Here is a 17282-nt window from a genome sequence, read left to right on the forward strand (position 1 = left end):
ATCTGCGGATAAGGGCTCATCCAGCCAGGAATCACTCCAAGGATGGGAAAAACGCACCGCAGCATCCTTTTCACACCGTGGCAGGAGGGTGAGCAATGCGGGAGGCAAGGAGGAAGGCTGGTGGGCTTGGTAGGAGGTCGCGTGGCTTGTCCCAGCCACCAGCCCTTCCTTGCCACTGGGATGGGTGCAGCGGGGCTGAGCTTGGTGCCTGCAAGGGGCTGAGCAGCGAGGGGAGCCGGCTGACGTGAGCTGGGGCTGTTGAGCACACCAGGCTTCAAAGGGGAACGCGGCGTAAATATTTCACCAGGCCCTTGCGCAGAGCAAAGAGGCGGTGGCAATTAGAGCTGGGCACGTCCGCTCGGAGCCCCGAGGGGAAGGAGATCAAAGCCACCCTGTAGCCACCCCGGCCAGGAGCTCACCCAGCTGCCCTCCCCAGGGAAGGACGGGCTGACCTGGGCACAGCCTGTGCCCTCCTTCAGCCCATCTGTCCCAGGGCTGGCACTGTCTACCCACAGCTGGGGACACTCAGGAGCTGCAGCCCATGTCCCCAAGTCCCTCATGGTGGGCATGGGGCTGCCTGCTTGAAGCTGTCCCCTTGCAGCACCCTCCTCCTCCCCAGGGTGGCTGGGCAAAAGGCTCGCCCCCCCCCTCCTTCCAGCACCCTCCTCCTCCCTGGGGTGGCTGGGCAAAAGGCTCGCCCCCACCTCCTTGTCCTGCCCCGTTTTGCAGCCAGGCTGACATCATCACAACTCCGAGGGGTGGCAGGTCCCATGGGCACAGACAGGGTCCCTGCACGGACCCTGAGCCCTGCAAACTGTGGGGCAGAGGGTGGCACAGGGGTATCGTGGGACTGGGAGCTGCTGTGCTAGGAGAGGCAGCCTGTGCTGCTGCTCCTGCCCCCAAATTAAATGGAATAATTCATTTGCTTTGGCTTCAAAAAGGCATTTGCTGGAAGTCCTGTGAAGCGTGCCCGGGCCCTGCTGCCACGCTGTTTCCTGGCATGGCTGGCACAGACAGCAGGGGTGTCACCAGGAGACAGTCCCTTGGCCTCGGGACACTAAGGGACTGTCTCCAGGAGGGCAGCGGTGCTCAGTGGGAATGTGTTGCCCCCTAACGCCCCATCCCCAGACCATCCTGGAGCAGAGGGACAAGGGGGGAACACTCTGTGTGCCAGCAGCTTGCTCTGCCCATGCCCATGACCATCTGGGGCTCGGAGGTGACACCAGCCACCGTGTGCTTACGTTTCAGTATTCCCAGTAACAATACAAAGCTCTTGGCTCCTTCATCTTCTTGGCCAGGAGGAGAGGGGCCAGGGAGGTCCCAGAAATGCTCTGAGCTGTGCTGACCCACACTGGCCCCTGACACTGCTGCATGGTCCCACTGCACTGACACAAAGGGCTGTGGCTGGGATGTGGTCACATCCCCGGGACACACTTGCCCAGCGGCCCTGGCGTGCACGAGCTCTCCCTGGCACCAGGCACCCAGTGCCAAAGGGGCTATTGAGTGCCCTCGGTGCCACCATGCTCCCCACATCCTCCTGCTCCTGGGTTCTCCCTTGGCCCATGGGGTCTCAGGTGATGAAGCCAGAAGGTGGCAGGTAGGGGGGGAGCAGGGTGGTTCTGGGGGCAGTGGCAGGGTGACAGGGGCTGTGCATTGCACACAATTTTGTGTTGGTGGGTGTTTGCTCCCAGAGGCGGGTTACAGCAGTCCCTGGTAGCCAACTGCAACTCCCGAGCTAACGACCCCTTGGGTTTTGGCTCACTTAAAAGCTCTCCTTTAAAATATTCTCCAGCCCTAGTGGTGCTGTCGAGATGGTTGGAGCAGAGCTGGGCTCCCCACTGAGGCACCCACCCTCTCTCGGGGCACCCACACTCCCCAGGACCCATGCCATGGGGGAGGGGGGGTCCTTCTCAGTGGGGACCACAAGAAAACAGAGAGGGGATAGCACTCTGACACGTGGCATAGTCCCAAGGCACAGGGAATTGGGATGGGTGTCCCCCCAGAGCGGTGGGTGCTCGAGGGAGGACCTCCAGCCCCCAGCACCCTGCCCTACGGCACAGGGGAGAGGATGCTGCCTCTGGAGAATTATCCCGTGAGCAGAGACCTGAAGCCAGAGGCAGGTTTTTTATCACCAGCCCTGGCAGCACATGCTGTGCCGAGCGACGGGGTCCTGTGTCCCGTCCCCCCCCCCAGCCTCCCGCCCCCCACCCCGAACAGGTTTCGCTCGCCGGCACAGCTGCTGCATCCAGATGTTGCTGGTATTGAGGGAGGCAGGCTGTTCAGCCCACAGCTGCTCCCTGCTTTGCTTGCAATTGCTTTGGAAATATTGTGTGTGCTCAGCTCTTTACAGCTAATCTCCATCCTGCAGCCGGGGCTGGGGGAGCTGCCCACGCCAGCCCAGGCGGTGGGGAAGCTGGGGAAGGGGGGCTGGCAGGCCCCCATATGGGGTAGGGCTGGGGCGTCCATGATGCTGCGGGGAGGGGTGGGCTGGGTACCACCCCAGCGATTCCTTCCCGCTTGATTGGGGTCATTAATCCTGCGCTCTCCGCCAACCTGACAGAGTCTGTAAGTGTCAGCGTGTGAGCGATCCGCTCGCTCGGCACCATCCATCAGGCCCCTGGCAAACGCCGCACGACACCCCCCTCCCCTGATTTATCTGAGGCCAATGGAGTCATGAAAAACAGCTGGTAAATCCTTCCCCATCAGCCGGCTGATTATTAATGCAGCCAAGTGTGGAGGCAGCGAGCGATTTGGAGAGACGGGCCCGGCCAGTGCTGGTGAAAGGCAACATATGGCCCAGTCCGGCTGCCCCCGTGGCGAGGTCCCTGCCTGCTCCCTGCCACGGTAGGAGCAGAGCCCTGCCTGTCCCCCGCACACGCAGGCAGCGAAGTGGTGGCTGCAGCAGTGCCCTGTGCTCCTGCCTGCACCCACAGCTCCTGTCTGGGGTGTGCAGGACACCCTCTGCCCCAGGATGCCCAGGCTGGGGGGCTGAGCATCCCCAGGAAGAGTAAAACAGGTAAAATTGCCCATGGACGGGGGAAACTGGCACAGAGGGGCTTTTCCAGGGTGAGGGCAGGCACATCATGCTTTGATGCAGGGGCAAGTGGTTGCCCCCAGGAAGGAGGGAGAAGCCAGCACCAGCACTATGGGCCGTTGTGGAGTGGGGCTGGGTGCTGAGTGAAGGCACAGAGCCTGAGATGTGGTCCAGTGACACTGGCCGTGGCATAGGGACACGCAGAGCCCCCGTGCATGGGTGCAGGATCCAGCCTGTGTAGCCCGTTGCATGCCCCTGCGCTACCCCATGGAGGGACCACAGCCTGGGGGGCACCTGAACTGGGGGGACACCAACACTGTGGCCACCCTGAGACACAGCACCCCACATGTACTGCTGCCTGCACTCCTTATGGGGGGCCGTATCCCCACGCACATCCCACCCTGCCCTCCCAAGCCCTGCAAAAAAAGCCTCACCCAGGATCAGACAAGCCACTTTCCAGCTTTTACAGCCCCAGTCCCCCTGTCCCACCCCACACGACAAGGGGCCCGACGTGCTTCTGGTGCCCCGCAAGGCTGCCGTGCCCTCTGCATTGACGTAATGGCTTGGGGAGAAAAAAAAAAAATGTATGAATTGTGTGAGTGGGCTGGAAGGAAGCTAGAAGCAGCATTTTTGTGGTTGTGTGCCGAGCAGGTGCAGCTGACAATTAGCTATCTCTTCCCAGCCTCTTCATTTAGTTCCTCAAGGTTATTTTGAAAATTGAATATTCAATTAATGAAAGAGTGGCTTTCGGTGCTCCCTTCCCCAGGGCGGAGGCACCCTCGGGGACAGCTCGGGAGGGGAGCGAAGCGAAGGAGGAAGAAGTACGTCCTCCTCCTCCTCCTCACGGCCTCCTCCCCTTAGCCCCCCTCCTCAGCCACGTTTCAAGCACTCTGAGCCCCAGATTTGCGCTGAGCAGATGAAGCGGCAGAAGTCGTCGTCGTGGTGGAAAGTAGGTGACGTTGAGTCACGTTTGAGCCTGTCGCAGAAGACGTCGTGCTCCCTTCATCAGCGACCCTCCCCTTCAAAACCCAGCCTGCAAAAAGCCCCTCAAGGCAGCGCGGCACCCTCTCCTCCCCAGCCTCACCCCAGCCCACCCGGTCCCCCAAAGGCATGGGGCTGTGTGGGTGGGAAGGGGGGGCAGCTTCTCCCCTCCCTCCAGCACATCCTCTCTCCCACCCTCCCTTGTCTGCTTTATTTTCTTTTCTGCCACTTAAAATATCGTGTGACGATGAGCCTGATTGCTTGGAAACTGCTGCTCCCCTGGGTCTTGTTTCCCAGCTCCCTGCTGGTGCCCGGAGCGATGCTCTCCTCCACCAGCAAACACCCTCCTGGCCAAAACGGTCACGTGGAGTCACCCTCACAACCCACTGCTGGAGCAGAAGGTCACAGAATCATAGAATGGTTTGGGTTGGAAGGGACCTTAAAAATCATCCAGTTTTACCCCCCTGCCACGGGCAAGACCTTCCACTGGACCAAGTTGCTCAAAGCCCCATTGAGCCTGGCCCTTTTCTGCAGCTCCTCTCCCTGGGACTGCTCCTCCTGCACCTGCTGAAGGACTGGGGCAGACTCTACTCCACCAAATAAAGCCTAGAATGAGACCCTGTGCCCTGCTGGGGTCTGCAACTCTAGGACAAGCACCAACCGAGCCTGAACCCTTGCTCTGTGCCATGGACCTCTCACCACCAGGACATGCTCACCATGCTGGGACAAAGATCCTTGGCTTTCACTTCAAGTAAGGCCAAACACCAGGCTGGGGATAAGACTCCCTGGCTGCAGGAAGCTCAAGGGTTGTCCTCCCACCATGGGATCCAGGAGTGCTGGCCTGATCCCACACCATTCCTAACTTCCTTTATTTTAAATTACAAGCCCTTCACTTCTAGCATGTCATCAGCATCATGTTCAGATGGGTGGTCCCCGCTTCTGGTCTTCTTCATTGCTGAACTCAGAACATCAGCCTCAAAGCCCAACTGGAGAGGGGAGAGGCAACCTCTCCCATAGCCCAGGGTCAGCCAGAGGGGAAATGGAGTCAAGGAGAAGAGCTGCAGCCCGGAGGCAGCAAACAGGTGATGTTTCCCCCAGGGAAGTGGCCACAGCAGATTGCCAAGATGGCCCGAGCAGGTGGCGGCAGCGTGGGGACACCTCTCTGTGGTGATGGACGATCACTGGCTCACACCTCTGCTTCGTCAGCTCTTTGCAGAGAAGGGATGATGGGAGAGGGCTGAGAGATTTATAATGAAATATCACTTGGTTTGTGCCGGTTGGGTCCCAGAACTGCTGTGTGGACCCTTTGCAAGCTGCTCAGCAAGGGCAGGAGCCCCTGTCCCCTCTTTGCTGACCTGCAGGTGCTCTCCTGCAAGGTGCCCTCCAGCAAAGTCCTCGTAGCTGTGTGACACCTGGCCCTGGGGAGAGGGAATGGCCCCATGCCGAGAGCTGTATCCCTTCTGGGAGCCGAGCTGGCTATGGCAGTGTGGCAATGTGCAGCCCCTCCAGCATGGCTTTCTCTGGACCTCTCCACTCATCCCAGCCTGGAGCACTCACTGGGAAAGCAGGATTTTGTTTGGGAGACACTGCTGCCCATCCTGTCCTCTGCCTACCCCTTTTTCCACCCCAAACCGTAGACGCGGGAGGGGACATTTTAGGTTACCAAGCGGTGTATTGCCTGGATTAGGGATGACGTGCACCGTGGGGATGCTCTCGGCTGTGCCGGGTCAATCTCCCAGCCATGGGTTCATCCCAGAGCTCCCCTCCTCTCCTCTCTCTCTTGTCCCGTCCCCCCCTCCATTTCCCGTTCCCAAAGCCTCACTTACATCTTCCTTATTATCCTCCTCCCCGCGCTATCTGGGTCACCCTCCCCTGCCATTACCCCAGATAATTGCGAGCTGAGCGGAGGCCACGGGCAGCAATCTGGCAGCCAGCACCTGCATCGTCACCCCAGCACAGGGGGAAAACAGCTGCCTCCCTGGACATCTCATCTGCCTTTCTCACCCCCCTCGTCCTCGGGTCCCTCAAACCCACACTGTTCCTCAGCCCTTGGGAAAGGCAGACAAGCTGGCAGGGCTGCAGACAGGGTAAGTCTGAATCGCTGGGCAAAATCACCCCAAAGGGGGCTGGAGTCACCCCGCTCATGTTGGGGATATTCACTAAGTGAAGAAAAGCCTCGGAGGATGCTTTGGGGAATGGTCCTGGATTTAAAGCTCCTGTTTCTAGGTGAGAAATCACCGTGCCCGGAGGCGGGAGGGCTCTCAGCCCGGCGCTGCTCCCTCAGTCTCCCAGGGCCCTGCTCACGGGCACAAACAGATTCAAGCCTCACCCAGAAAAAAAAAAATAAAAAAAAAAATTAAATGGCACCATCTGGCATTCGGCGAGCTCTCCCCCCTCCTGCCAGTGGGGAGAGGGTAATCCGGGACGGGAACCAGGCCATTCTGCAGGAGCAGGCCACCAGCCGTCTGTACAGCAGTAGCCGGGCATCCCCTTGCCTACAGGCTGGTTGGGCAGAAGGGGAAGACCCCCACCGTGGCCAAGGCAGGGTCTGGGGTCCCCAAAGGCTGGCACGGTCCCAGCAAGTCCTGGAACCTCTTGAGTGGTATAACTGGACATGGCTCCTCCCTGCAGGGACAAGGCCAAGCTTTTTTTATACATAATTATATCTCTGAAACTGGCCCAGCCTCCTCCCAGAGCTGGTTTTAGCTTGGAAACATGCAAATTTAGCTCCCACATGGAAATTCAAGCTGTCTGGGCCGCCTAGGGACCCCATCCCACTCTCCTCTCCTGCCCAGCTGGGATGCCCCAAATCCTAGGCAAAGCAGGAGATGGAGCAATCTGCATCCTGGCTTCTCTGAGCAGGGGATGGGGCAGTGCATTGGGATTTTGGTCCCTCTTCTAAAGGTTTAATAGAAGTTAGATAGAGGATGGGAGGGAAAGCATCGAACACCGGCTGGACTTTCCCTTATCATGGGCTGGTGGGTCCTGTGTGATGGGACTGATGCTACCCCTCTGTCTGGCTGTGCTGCTCTGCTCCAGCTGCCCGCTCTGCCCCAGAGATGCCTGCGTTTCCCCTGCCTGCATTTTCCCTGCCTGCATTTTCCCCCGCCTGCATTTCCCCGGCTGAGCCGTGGGGAGGAGGCGCCTGCTCCCTGCGATGGCATCAGGGTGGCTGCCTCCGCAGGAATGCAAACCCATCAATTAGGAAATAACTGCCTGGCCTGTCCTTGTTAATCCCCTCCTCTCCGGGCTGTTATTTATTATTTATGGTGGAGGTGCCCCAGGATGCGCTATCGGAGGGATGCCTGACAGGCTCAATCTGTACCGTACAATTACATCCTCCTCGCCAGCTGGGGAAGCCCTTTCTCCGCTCCCACCACCCGGCTCTTTTCCACATCCCCCGCAGGACCCGAGCCAGGACTACCAGACCTCCCCCTGCCCTACCGCTGATGACCAACCCCAACATCCCTATGGGTAGAGTAAAGCCCTGGGGACACCTCCTTGGCCCCATACTGAGGGTGTCCCCCCATGTAGGGCAGACCTGGGGCCACACCAACCCCTTAGGGTCCAGGCATGGACAGCTCACCTATGCTCCTCCCTTTGCCCCCCATCCCAGGCATGGTGCGTTGCCATGGGCACAGCAGCATCCCAGAGTGAGCCACGGGATGAAGCTGCCCCACTTATCCCCTCTTGCCTGCCTGCTGGTGAGCAGGGGCAGCAGCCAGCCTGGGTTGGGGGGCGGTGTGGGAACCGGCAAGCTGCTGCAGAGGTATTAGCTGAGCCGAAAAATAACTCCATCCAAGCTGCGTCTGTGCTGGGGGCCTCGTGTGCGGCACGAATCGAAGCGCAGGCTCCCCTGGGAGCCCTGGGGATGTGTGTGCTGCAGCCGCGTCAGCTCTTTGCAAGGGGCTGCTAATGTCTTGGCTAACAAGCTCCCAGCTGAATGTGTCCTACGCACACCTGAGGATGGAGCCAGCCACCTTCACCTCCTCCCTGCCCTTCTGCTAGCCACTGTCCTCTGGCAGTGACATCACCTCCTCCAGCCACCCCATGTAGGGACCAGTGCTGGGTCGTGGGGGTCTGTACGGGCATCACTTGGGGACTTGCAGACACAATGAAGTTGGGGGCAGGGGGGGGGGCTTAGAGGCTCAGCAAGCATCCTGAGGTGATGCACTGGCACTCAGGGATGTGGCAGGAGATTTGCAGGTTGGTATCTTACAGGGCGATGTGGTGCTTGGGAGGTGCAGGGTCCATACCTGGAGTGTTCCGGGGGGCTGCAATGGGGCTTGGGGCCTCATTGCTGAGCTCTCTGATGATACACACACACAATCCCTCATGGATGCGGGCACCACGCTGGGGTGCCAGGACAGCTCTGGTGCAGGTGGCATGCACAGGGGGCACTCAGGGGTACCCAACCGAACCCGCAATGGGTGGGTGTCCCCAGTGCACCATGCACTGGTGGTATGTCATGAGGCAGTGTGTAGGATCAGCTGGATGTTCTGCACATATGTGTGTGCAGGTGTGTCTCCCCAGTCCCTCTGCACAGTTGCTGCCTTACTCTTAGGAGACACCCTGGGGAGCTGCTGGCATCCCATGGCTGGGCAAATCCTCCGGGTACCAGCTGCCTGCCGTAGCCCTGGTCCCCAGAGGGGTTGTGGGGTGTCTGCTGGGGATGTGTAGGGGGTGGCTTGCACATTATTTGCCTCCTGGAGTTGCTAAGCTCCCATTCATCCGCCTTTTTGCGCTCCCAGCATTGGCCAACGATGAGCTGTGCCTCTAGGAAAAGGCAGTGCCCTGGAGCACAGGCCATCTGCGTGGGCAAGGGCTGCAGCTCCAGCTGCGGTGGGCACTGCAGGCCAGCATTTTAATAACAGGATGAGGACAAGAGGGATAAAAATAGCCCCCGGTACTGCCTCCCACTCTCCAGTCTGTGGGGAAGTGGCGCCTCGTCACCCCAGCCCAGGTGGTTATTTTTAGGCTGTCACCTCCTTGCTTCTCTTGTGGGTGGCTCTTATAAATAGCCGGTGCCTCTGAGTAGGTCCGGTGCCAGGCAGGAGCCTGGTGTGCCCGTGCCCGGCAGAGCTGGGAAAGACCCTGCCTCACCTGCCCAGCCCTGCCTGCTCACTGCCTTCAGCCTGCCTCCTCTTCTTCTGGACATGGACAGCAGGGACAGAGCCAGATCCCACCACCCATCCCTCCTTGCCAGCCCCCCTGGGCTCGTGGACACCTTCCCCCACCACTTGTGCTTGACTGGATGCTTCAAATGGCATCACCCCACCCAGAGCACCCGGCTGCTGTCCCCGCATCCTTCTGGCTCCTGCCCCAACACCTTCCTCAGGCCTGCCCCCCATCCTCTGCTCCTGGGCTCCCCGAACCCCATCCCTTGGATCCAGCTCCTCGCAAGGTCCAGCCCTTGCTCTCCTGCAGCTCTGCCCCTTCCCCAGGGCCTGGAAGCATCCTCAGGACCCCCTGATCCACCTTCTACTCTTCTTCTCCAATTTATTTTAGTAGCCATACCTCCCCTTGCCCGGCAGCATCTCCCCGGCGTGATTTTGCCCAGCGCCGGCTCTCTGTGGCCGTAAGCGCTTGCAGAGTGGCGGCTGCGGTGCCATAATTAGCCAGGTACAGCAGGAACACACTTGCAGCCTGACAGCTCTTCTGGAGTCGAATGGGAGCCAATTAATCTAATTAAAGCGGCCTCTGGCTCGTTATCCCTTGTGCAGTTCACAAGGCTACGAAGGCGCCCCCTCCTCACCGTGTCCCTGCCCACGAGGGGCTCGGGTGGGTGCATACAGGTGGGTGCAGAGAGCCACGGCTCCCTCTCTCCATGGGTCCCTGGTCTGCAGGACACTGCTCTGGGGTGAATAAGGGGGCACAAAAGCTGGGTGCCCATGGTAGGGTGACTCTGCCCCGTGCATGGTGCTGGCATGTGGCTGGGGTGACAGTGGTACCCGCAGGAGCAGGATGCAGGGGTCTGCTGCCCCAAGGATGCCATGGCTATGGGGTTTATGTGCCATGGGGTAGCAGTGCCAGCCATGCCATCAGCCCCAGCAGCGGTCAGTGGGGCCTGGCTCCGTGCCACATCCCGGCGAGGAAGGGTTTTGTTTCCCGGTGCCAGAGCAGGTCCTGCCGGCTGGCGTGGCAGCATCCTGCAAGCTAATTACGAAGCAGGCCAAGGAGGAGGTCTGTCTGCACAGGTGTCTGTCAGCAGGGCGCTGGCACTCACGCCGCCTAATTAGACACCCTGCCAGCCTTTAATGAGAACAAATGAGAGGCCAGCCAGTGCAGGGCTGGGCCGTGGCATCCGGACCCTGTCCCGCTTGCTGGCTCCAGCCCAGTGCCCTCCAAGAGCTGATGGCTGCTCTCACTGGGGGGGACCACAGTACGTCAGCCCCCCATGTCAGGGAGCCCTGACATCAGGGCAGAGTTTCCCCTGACCCACCATGCCCCCCTGTGGCAGCCTGTACCCCGCAGGGCACTGGGTACCATCCTCCTGGCAAGCCCTGACCTATCCCTATCCCCTTGGCCCTTCACCAAGTCTTTTGGGGAGCTGGGTCTTAGTGCTCCAACAGAGCAGGGGGGCTCTAAAGCAAGGTCCCCATAGCCCATCTCATTGCAAAGAGAGGAGCTAGATTCCAGCTGGATCTGCCCACGTAGGCTGACCCTCCAGTTATGAGCCTCCAGTTATCCTCTCGTCAGCTTGATAGCTGCTGGTGCCCCACGGGACATCCCATGGCACACAGGTTGCCACCTCCCTGCCCTCATCCTGGCAACACTGATCTGTCTGTACCATGGGTCTCAAAAGCAACACCTTGTCCTTGGGATCACCATGTGGCTCTTCCAGGTCTCCCTGTAACCTAAAGGCAAACAGAACACTGTCCTGGGTCAAGTACGCAGCAGTCAGCAGGAGCACATCCCTGAGCCCTTGGGCACAGGCAGGCTCCAGGAGCTGGACGGGCAGGGTGGAAGCAGGACAAGTTGAAAGCACCATGTGTGGTGCACCAAGTCCTTTAGCCCCTTCTCAGTGAGGCTTGAGGAGGGGCTGCCGGAGAAGATCTCAGGACACATGTGCCTCCAGGACGGGAAGTTTAACCCAAGAGCAGGACCTCAGGCAAGCCTGGAGGCTGCAACGGGGCTGAGTGAGCTGGAAACATGATGCAGAAGAGCAGGCTGATGGTAAAGGATGGTGGTGCTGGGATAAAGTGCTGAAGCCCCTGTCATAAACTCCTGCAAGTAGATTTGGACACCGGCGGGCATTGGGGCATCACAGCAGGCGTGATTTCCCATGGCTATTTCCCCAGCCTGGGAAGCAGGGAAGGGGGGTGGCGAGCCCCCCACGCCGCACGCTGGCTCTGCAGCAGCCCTATAAATAAGCACACCCACACGTCACGGCACACACGCCAGGATGCTGCCGGGCGGGGGGAATTGTGCACAGCTCCTGGTGGGCAGCGGGGAGTAATGGGACGAGACCAAGCCGGGGGAAACACCGTGTGGGTATTGGGAAACATCGCTGGGGAAAGGAGCCATGGGGGAGGATGGCAGCTCCCTGGGGAGCCTGGTCACGGGCAGGGCTGGGGCAGCCCGGGAACCCCCAGGAAGAGAGTGTCTGGAGAAACACAGCACCTGCGCAGTCTGGAGGAGAAAATGTGCCATCAGGGGACACGCACTTCTCCACACCCCTATCACACACACACACATCTCCATCCCTGTGTGAAAAGTCCCCTTTACCCCCGTGGTCACCCCTTTGTCCCAGCATGCCCTGCCCCCCAATGCACCCACACCTTAATTTCTCCTGTGCCCCATGCACACACACGCCTCCATCCCTCCTTCCACACACGTATCATCCATTGTGCACCCCTGAGTGGATGTGTCTTCCTCCATCCCCACTGAAAATCCCCCCCACAGCGCCCAGTGCTCACGTCCCCAGCTCCCTGTGTCTCCAGGGGTGGAGAAGGGCATCTGGATCCATGCCACCACAGCTCTGCCAGCCCAGCTTCTCCTGGCCAGGCTGCCCTCACGCCGTGGCTTAGAGAGGCTTAAGGGAAAGGCGGGGATGTGCCAGGTCGGAGGCCAGGGCTGACCCCACCATGCCAGGCAGGGGGTGGTGGGATTTGCTGGAGATCTGGGCCATTTCCCTGCCGCTCTGCTCTGCTCTCTCATTTTCACGGCGGGGTCCAAGCAGTTGATGGACAGGTCGGTGTCATCGGTGTGGCTCCCCTCCGCTCCACTGGCGATGCTCACCTTCCTCCCAGCCCTCCTGTTTGTTCGCAGGAGGAGGTGGACGTGGAGCAAGGGGCTTTGCTGTGAATTTTTTGCAAGCCTTCGGGGTGGGCAGGGGCCACACAGCGTCACCACCGGTCCCAACTCCATCCAGACACAGCCCCACTGGTCCCAAAGCCCTGTCAGGCTGTGCCGTGGCCATGCCATGCATCCCACAGCACTGGCCACAGTGGGAAGGGGCAGGGGCAGAGCCAGTTGCTGGAGGAGGATGGAGGCAGCTGGGGACTGGGATGCTGTAGCCAGGTGGGGCCCCTTCAGCCGGCCACAGACCAGATACTGGGGACCCAGCTGAGGGGCAGAGGTGTAAAGCAGGAGAGGGTCCCACAGCCTCAGCCCCCTCTTCAGCCCCTTTCTGGGAAGGCCGGGCCCCGGCCCGCAGGGATGATGGAGCGGATGATGCTTTTGGTCTGAGGCGAAAGGCAGAGCAGAGTTGCCATGGAGACCAGCTATGTCATTTTAAGGAGGCACGGAGGCATTCGCACCCATCCCTCCCAGATCAGCCCCAGGAGCCAGTCGGGCTAGCGGGGTGGGGGGGACCAGCACTCCGTTCAATTCCAGGTGGGTCGGCTGGTCCCCAGCAGTGCCACCCCCTGCAGGAGCCACCAGCCAGGCTGCAGGCAGGGGTGCCTGCCCAAGACGTGCCGGGGTGTGTGGGGTGGGGGGGGCAGACTCCCTTGGGAGCAACTGGGAGCAACTGGTGGCACTGGGGCAGAGTTACTCTGCAGCCAGCCTGACCTGAGCAGGTGATAGGGAACAGGCTGCAAGGAGCAGAGGTCAATACATGTTCCCCCCCCCCAACATTTTCTTGATATTGCCCCATGTGCTGAGGAGGGGATGCCAGGGCCTACCAACAGGCTGGGGTGAGGTTCAGGGTGAAGGCAGCAATATCCTGGCTTTCTGGATAATTTAAGCTTTAATTAAAATGAGGCTTTACGTATTAGCAGCCCCCACCTCCCTGCTTTCCTGCAACCGGCGGGAGCAGGAGCGCTGATGCTCGGCCTGCCGGCGCCTGCGGGCAGCTCTGGTGCCTCTGCTGGAGTCCCCTCCGCATTGCCACAGCCCCACGGAGGGAGGAATTATGGCGGGGGGGGTGTTAAATATAGCAGCACCTCCAACGGGAAAAAGCAGCCCTAAATATGGAGGCAAATAAAGGGATGCAAAGATCTCCCCCCACCTCGTTCCCCTTGCCCAGGAGGACCTTCAGGCGTCCTCTGGTCCCATGGGGTCGGGGCTCGCTGGGTGTTTGCTGTAGCTCCCCTTGGCCAGCCATCTCCTGGCCCTCTGTGGGGTCCCCCCCAGCGCCGGCACCCCGAGGCTGAGCAGCTCCGTGATGCTGCTGGCTCTCCCCGGGGCTGTGGCGCTGCTCAGCGCTGTCGCCGTTCAGACAGGACCGGATGAAAACCATCGTAGCTGCACCGGTAAGTCCGTGCCCGGGAGGATGCCGGGTGCTGAGGTGGCTGCAAGCGCTGCGGGCCAGCGAGCCCAGGGCAGAGGTCTGCAGCAATGTGGCAGGGGGGGACGTGGCAGTATGTGCTGCCTGAGCAGGAGGTGGCTGAGCCTGCGAGCTGCAAACAGAAATGATGTCTTGATGGGGTGTGGGGAGGAAGGAGGGTGGCCAGCCTTGGACAGAGGCGCTGGCCCAGTCCTGGGGGTCACACAGGGAGGGCTCAGGGACTTGTTCCCCAGGAAGATGCTTGCCCAGAGCAAGGGGATGTGAACCTGGGATAAGGGGCTGTGGGTTGTGCATGGTGTGAGGTGTGTACTCGCGGTGTGTGCAGTGTGCGCTGCCCGTTCTGCCGCGCAGGTGTGCAATGAAGGTGTGTGGCCGCGTGGAGCACGTGGGAGATGTGGGGGCACCAAGCATGAGATGTGGATGCCATCAGGTATGGGGTGAGTGTCACACGACTGTGCCTCATGTGCAGTGTGATATGTGGGCGCACTTTGCGTGTGCAACGTGATGCGTTGTGTGCATGCAGTGACCTGCGAGTCTCTGCACGGCAGTGTGCAATGCAAGGTGCGTGGATGCAGTGCACACTCACTGCGGGAGGTGTGAGCTGTGCAGTGCGGGGAGATGTGTGGATGCAGCACACACTCACTTTGGGAGGTGTGAGTGGTGCAGGGAGATGTGTGGATGCAATGCACACTCACCATGGGAAGTGTGAGCAGTGCAGTGCAGCATGCCGGGTGAGGTGCCTGGATGCAGTGCACACTCACCATGGGAAGTGTGAGCAGTGCAGTGCAGCATGCCGGGTGAGGTGCCTGGATGCAGTGCACACTCATTGTGGGAGGTGTGAGCGGTGCAGTGCAGGGAGAAGTGTGGATGCAGTGCACACTCACCATGAGAGGTGTGAGCGGTGCAGTACAGGGAGATGTGTGGATGCAGTCACACTCACTGTGGTTGATGTGAAATGTGCAGTACAGGGAGATGTGCAGATGCAGTGCACACTCACCATGAGAGGTGTGGGCGGTGCAGTGCAGGAGGTGTGTACATGCAGTGCACACTCACCATGGGAAGTGTGAGCAGTGCAGTGCAGCATGCCAGGTGAGGTGTCTGGATGCAGTGCACACTTACTGTGGGAGGTGTGAGCAGTGTAGTGCAGGGAGATGTGTGTATGCAGCACACACTCACTTTGGGAGGTGTGAGTGGTGCAGTGCAGAGAGACGTGTGGATGCAGCGCACACTCACCGTGGGAGGTGTGAGCGGTGCGGTGCAGTACACAGGTGCATGGATTCATGAACTCGGGGAGAGGAGCACAGCATACAGCTGCACGCCCAAGGCAAAGCAACACACTGCGGAGGCCAGGGATGGCATGGAGCAGGATTCAAGTGCTGGCACCCTGGAGGTCCCTGGCTGAACCAAAACAGGCTCCAGCTGCTATACGCATCTCCCAAAACCTTGGGGAGCCCTTCGTCCTGGTGCTGCCCAGCTGCCAGAGCCTGGCAGGCGCCCGTAGCTGCCCAGCCGAGCAGGAGCATCTCCTCCTGCCATGCCTGCCAAGACTCCCACTCTCGAGACTCTACGACAGGAGAAAAGGGAACAAAAATTCACGTTTTCACATTTAGCTTCCTTTGTACTCAGCTAATTAGCGCCTGAGTCTGGTGATGTCATTAAAGCAGCACTAAGTCTTTATTGGGGTAATTTAATTTTCCCTTTCATATCAGGATGATTTCCTTTGTTGGGGTAGGTGCTGGGGAGGGGGAAGGGCCCGTGCAGACAATTGCTATTGTCAGGATAAATAATTCCCCGGAGGATTGACAAGGGGGGAGGTGGGCTGGGGGGCTGGGAGCTGTCACTCACCCGGGTGGCAGCAAGGAGCCGGCCAGCCCCCCGGAGAGCTGGGTGCCTTGGGGTGCCTCTCCCCGCACCGGGTGGGCTTCCCCAGCCAGCGAGGGACCTGCCTTGGCCCCTTTCCAACCAGCAAAGCTGCAGCAGCCTCCACGTTCGGGAGGAGAGTGGGTTAAAGTTGGGAGTCTCCCATATAGTTCTCTTGCTTCTCCCACCCCATCACCATCTCTGGTGCCGGCAAGAGAAGGGAAGCAGATTGCACCGGGGTAAAAGGAGCATTTCTGGGCCACCAGGGACCCCACAGGTAGTTACCCTCTGGAGAATCACGGGGCTCTGCATGCATCTGGGACACGTAGAGGAGCAGGGACCTGCCGGGGCTGGCACAGACCAGGAGGAACCCTCACAGGCATCTCCCACCTTGATGGGGTCCCAAGTGGCATCCCTGCACTTGGAATGGTTGGAACTGGACTCAGTAAATATCTCCCCTGCCTCTAGCCCCTCTCCAGGCTCTGGATGCTATGAGGGGATGCTGGAGCACTCACTGCCATGGCAAACTAGGCAAGAGGAGGGGGCAGCTTCTGTGGGGCAGCATGCGAGACCCAGTGTTTGGGGGAAGGGAGGGGCAGGAGGCTGTTCAGCATTGCACCTCCTCTGAAATAAGTCTCCAGCCCCTTTCCCAACCCTGTCTTCCCCTGTCCGACACCTCCTGTCAGCCCCTTGGCTTGTGCTGCCCCAGGAGGGACCCCAGTGACAGGGTGAGAGGTGAAGGAGATGTCCCATGGGGTCAGAGCCCCTGAGGACTGGCTCTCTCGGTCCCCACCAAGCATCATTGGCAGCAGGCCCCCATCCCACCCCTGCCCCACCATGCTCGTCATCTCCCAGCCCTCCAGAGCATGGCAGAAAAAGGTGGCATGTCCCCAGGAAGGAGGTGGGAGACGAGAGCTGTTGCCACGTGCCACCGCTCAAGTCCCTGTGTCCCCGGGAGCTTGGCCATGACCCATGGTAAGGCTCCAAAGGGGTGATGTGTGGGGCAGGCTGATGCTGGCACAGGGATGCACATCTTACCCGGGCAGAACTGGTGGCAGTGGTGTCTTTGTCCAGCTGAGCATCCCCTGGGTGTAAAGAAGTGGCTGGTGTGATCCCAAAGCCCTAACTCATCAGGTTTAACTCTCCAGACACTTCCAGAGGAACTGTCCTTCCCAGAAAATGGGAAGGGATGTGCCTGGGAGGAGAGAGCAACTGGAGGGAGTCGTTTCCCACCCACCCCTGGGTCCATCTCCAGAACGAATCGCGCCCTTACAGCCCTTCTGGAGACCACCCTGCAAGTCCCACCTTCCCCGACACCTCCCAGGCACCGCTGCCAGCTTGGGTGCGGACCAGGAGGAGGGGGAGACAGGCTGCAGAGGGGAACGTCACACCCGAAACGCAAACACCGGCTTGTTGGTAATTAGCGAATGTTTCAAGAGGGATGATGAGAAGCCAGTGACAGGCGGGCGGGTTTCTATTAAAAGCTGCCACGTGTGATCCTTCTCCAAGCCTGCCGGCCCCTCCTTACCTGGCGCAGGGGAAATCAGATGCAAACCTGACATTAATGCAGCGTTCGGGGTGAGCTTTAATTGCAGCCGTGGCAGGAGCGGCGGAGACAGGGGGATGGCAGTGGGGCCCAGGCAGCAGGGTGATGGGTGCCCTCTCCTCCGCCAC

At 60.1% G+C, this 17282-nt stretch overlaps 1 protein-coding gene across 1 annotated transcript in view; it reads left to right on the top strand.

The window, feature by feature from the left end:
• Positions 1–13451: 13451 nt before the first annotated feature.
• The window catches only part of STARD10 (StAR related lipid transfer domain containing 10), a 56692-nt gene continuing 52861 nt past the window's right edge, over positions 13452–17282 (top strand). The window contains exon 1 of the mRNA XM_014955811.1: positions 13452–13713. Within this exon, the coding sequence (XP_014811297.1) occupies positions 13690–13713 (24 nt within the window). The 5' untranslated portion in view covers positions 13452–13689. The remainder of the gene's footprint in view (positions 13714–17282) is intronic.

This window comes from Calidris pugnax, unplaced genomic scaffold (assembly GCF_001431845.1).
Source record: "Calidris pugnax isolate Ruff unplaced genomic scaffold, ASM143184v1 scaffold228, whole genome shotgun sequence".
Taxonomy (NCBI): Eukaryota; Metazoa; Chordata; class Aves; order Charadriiformes; family Scolopacidae; genus Calidris; species Calidris pugnax.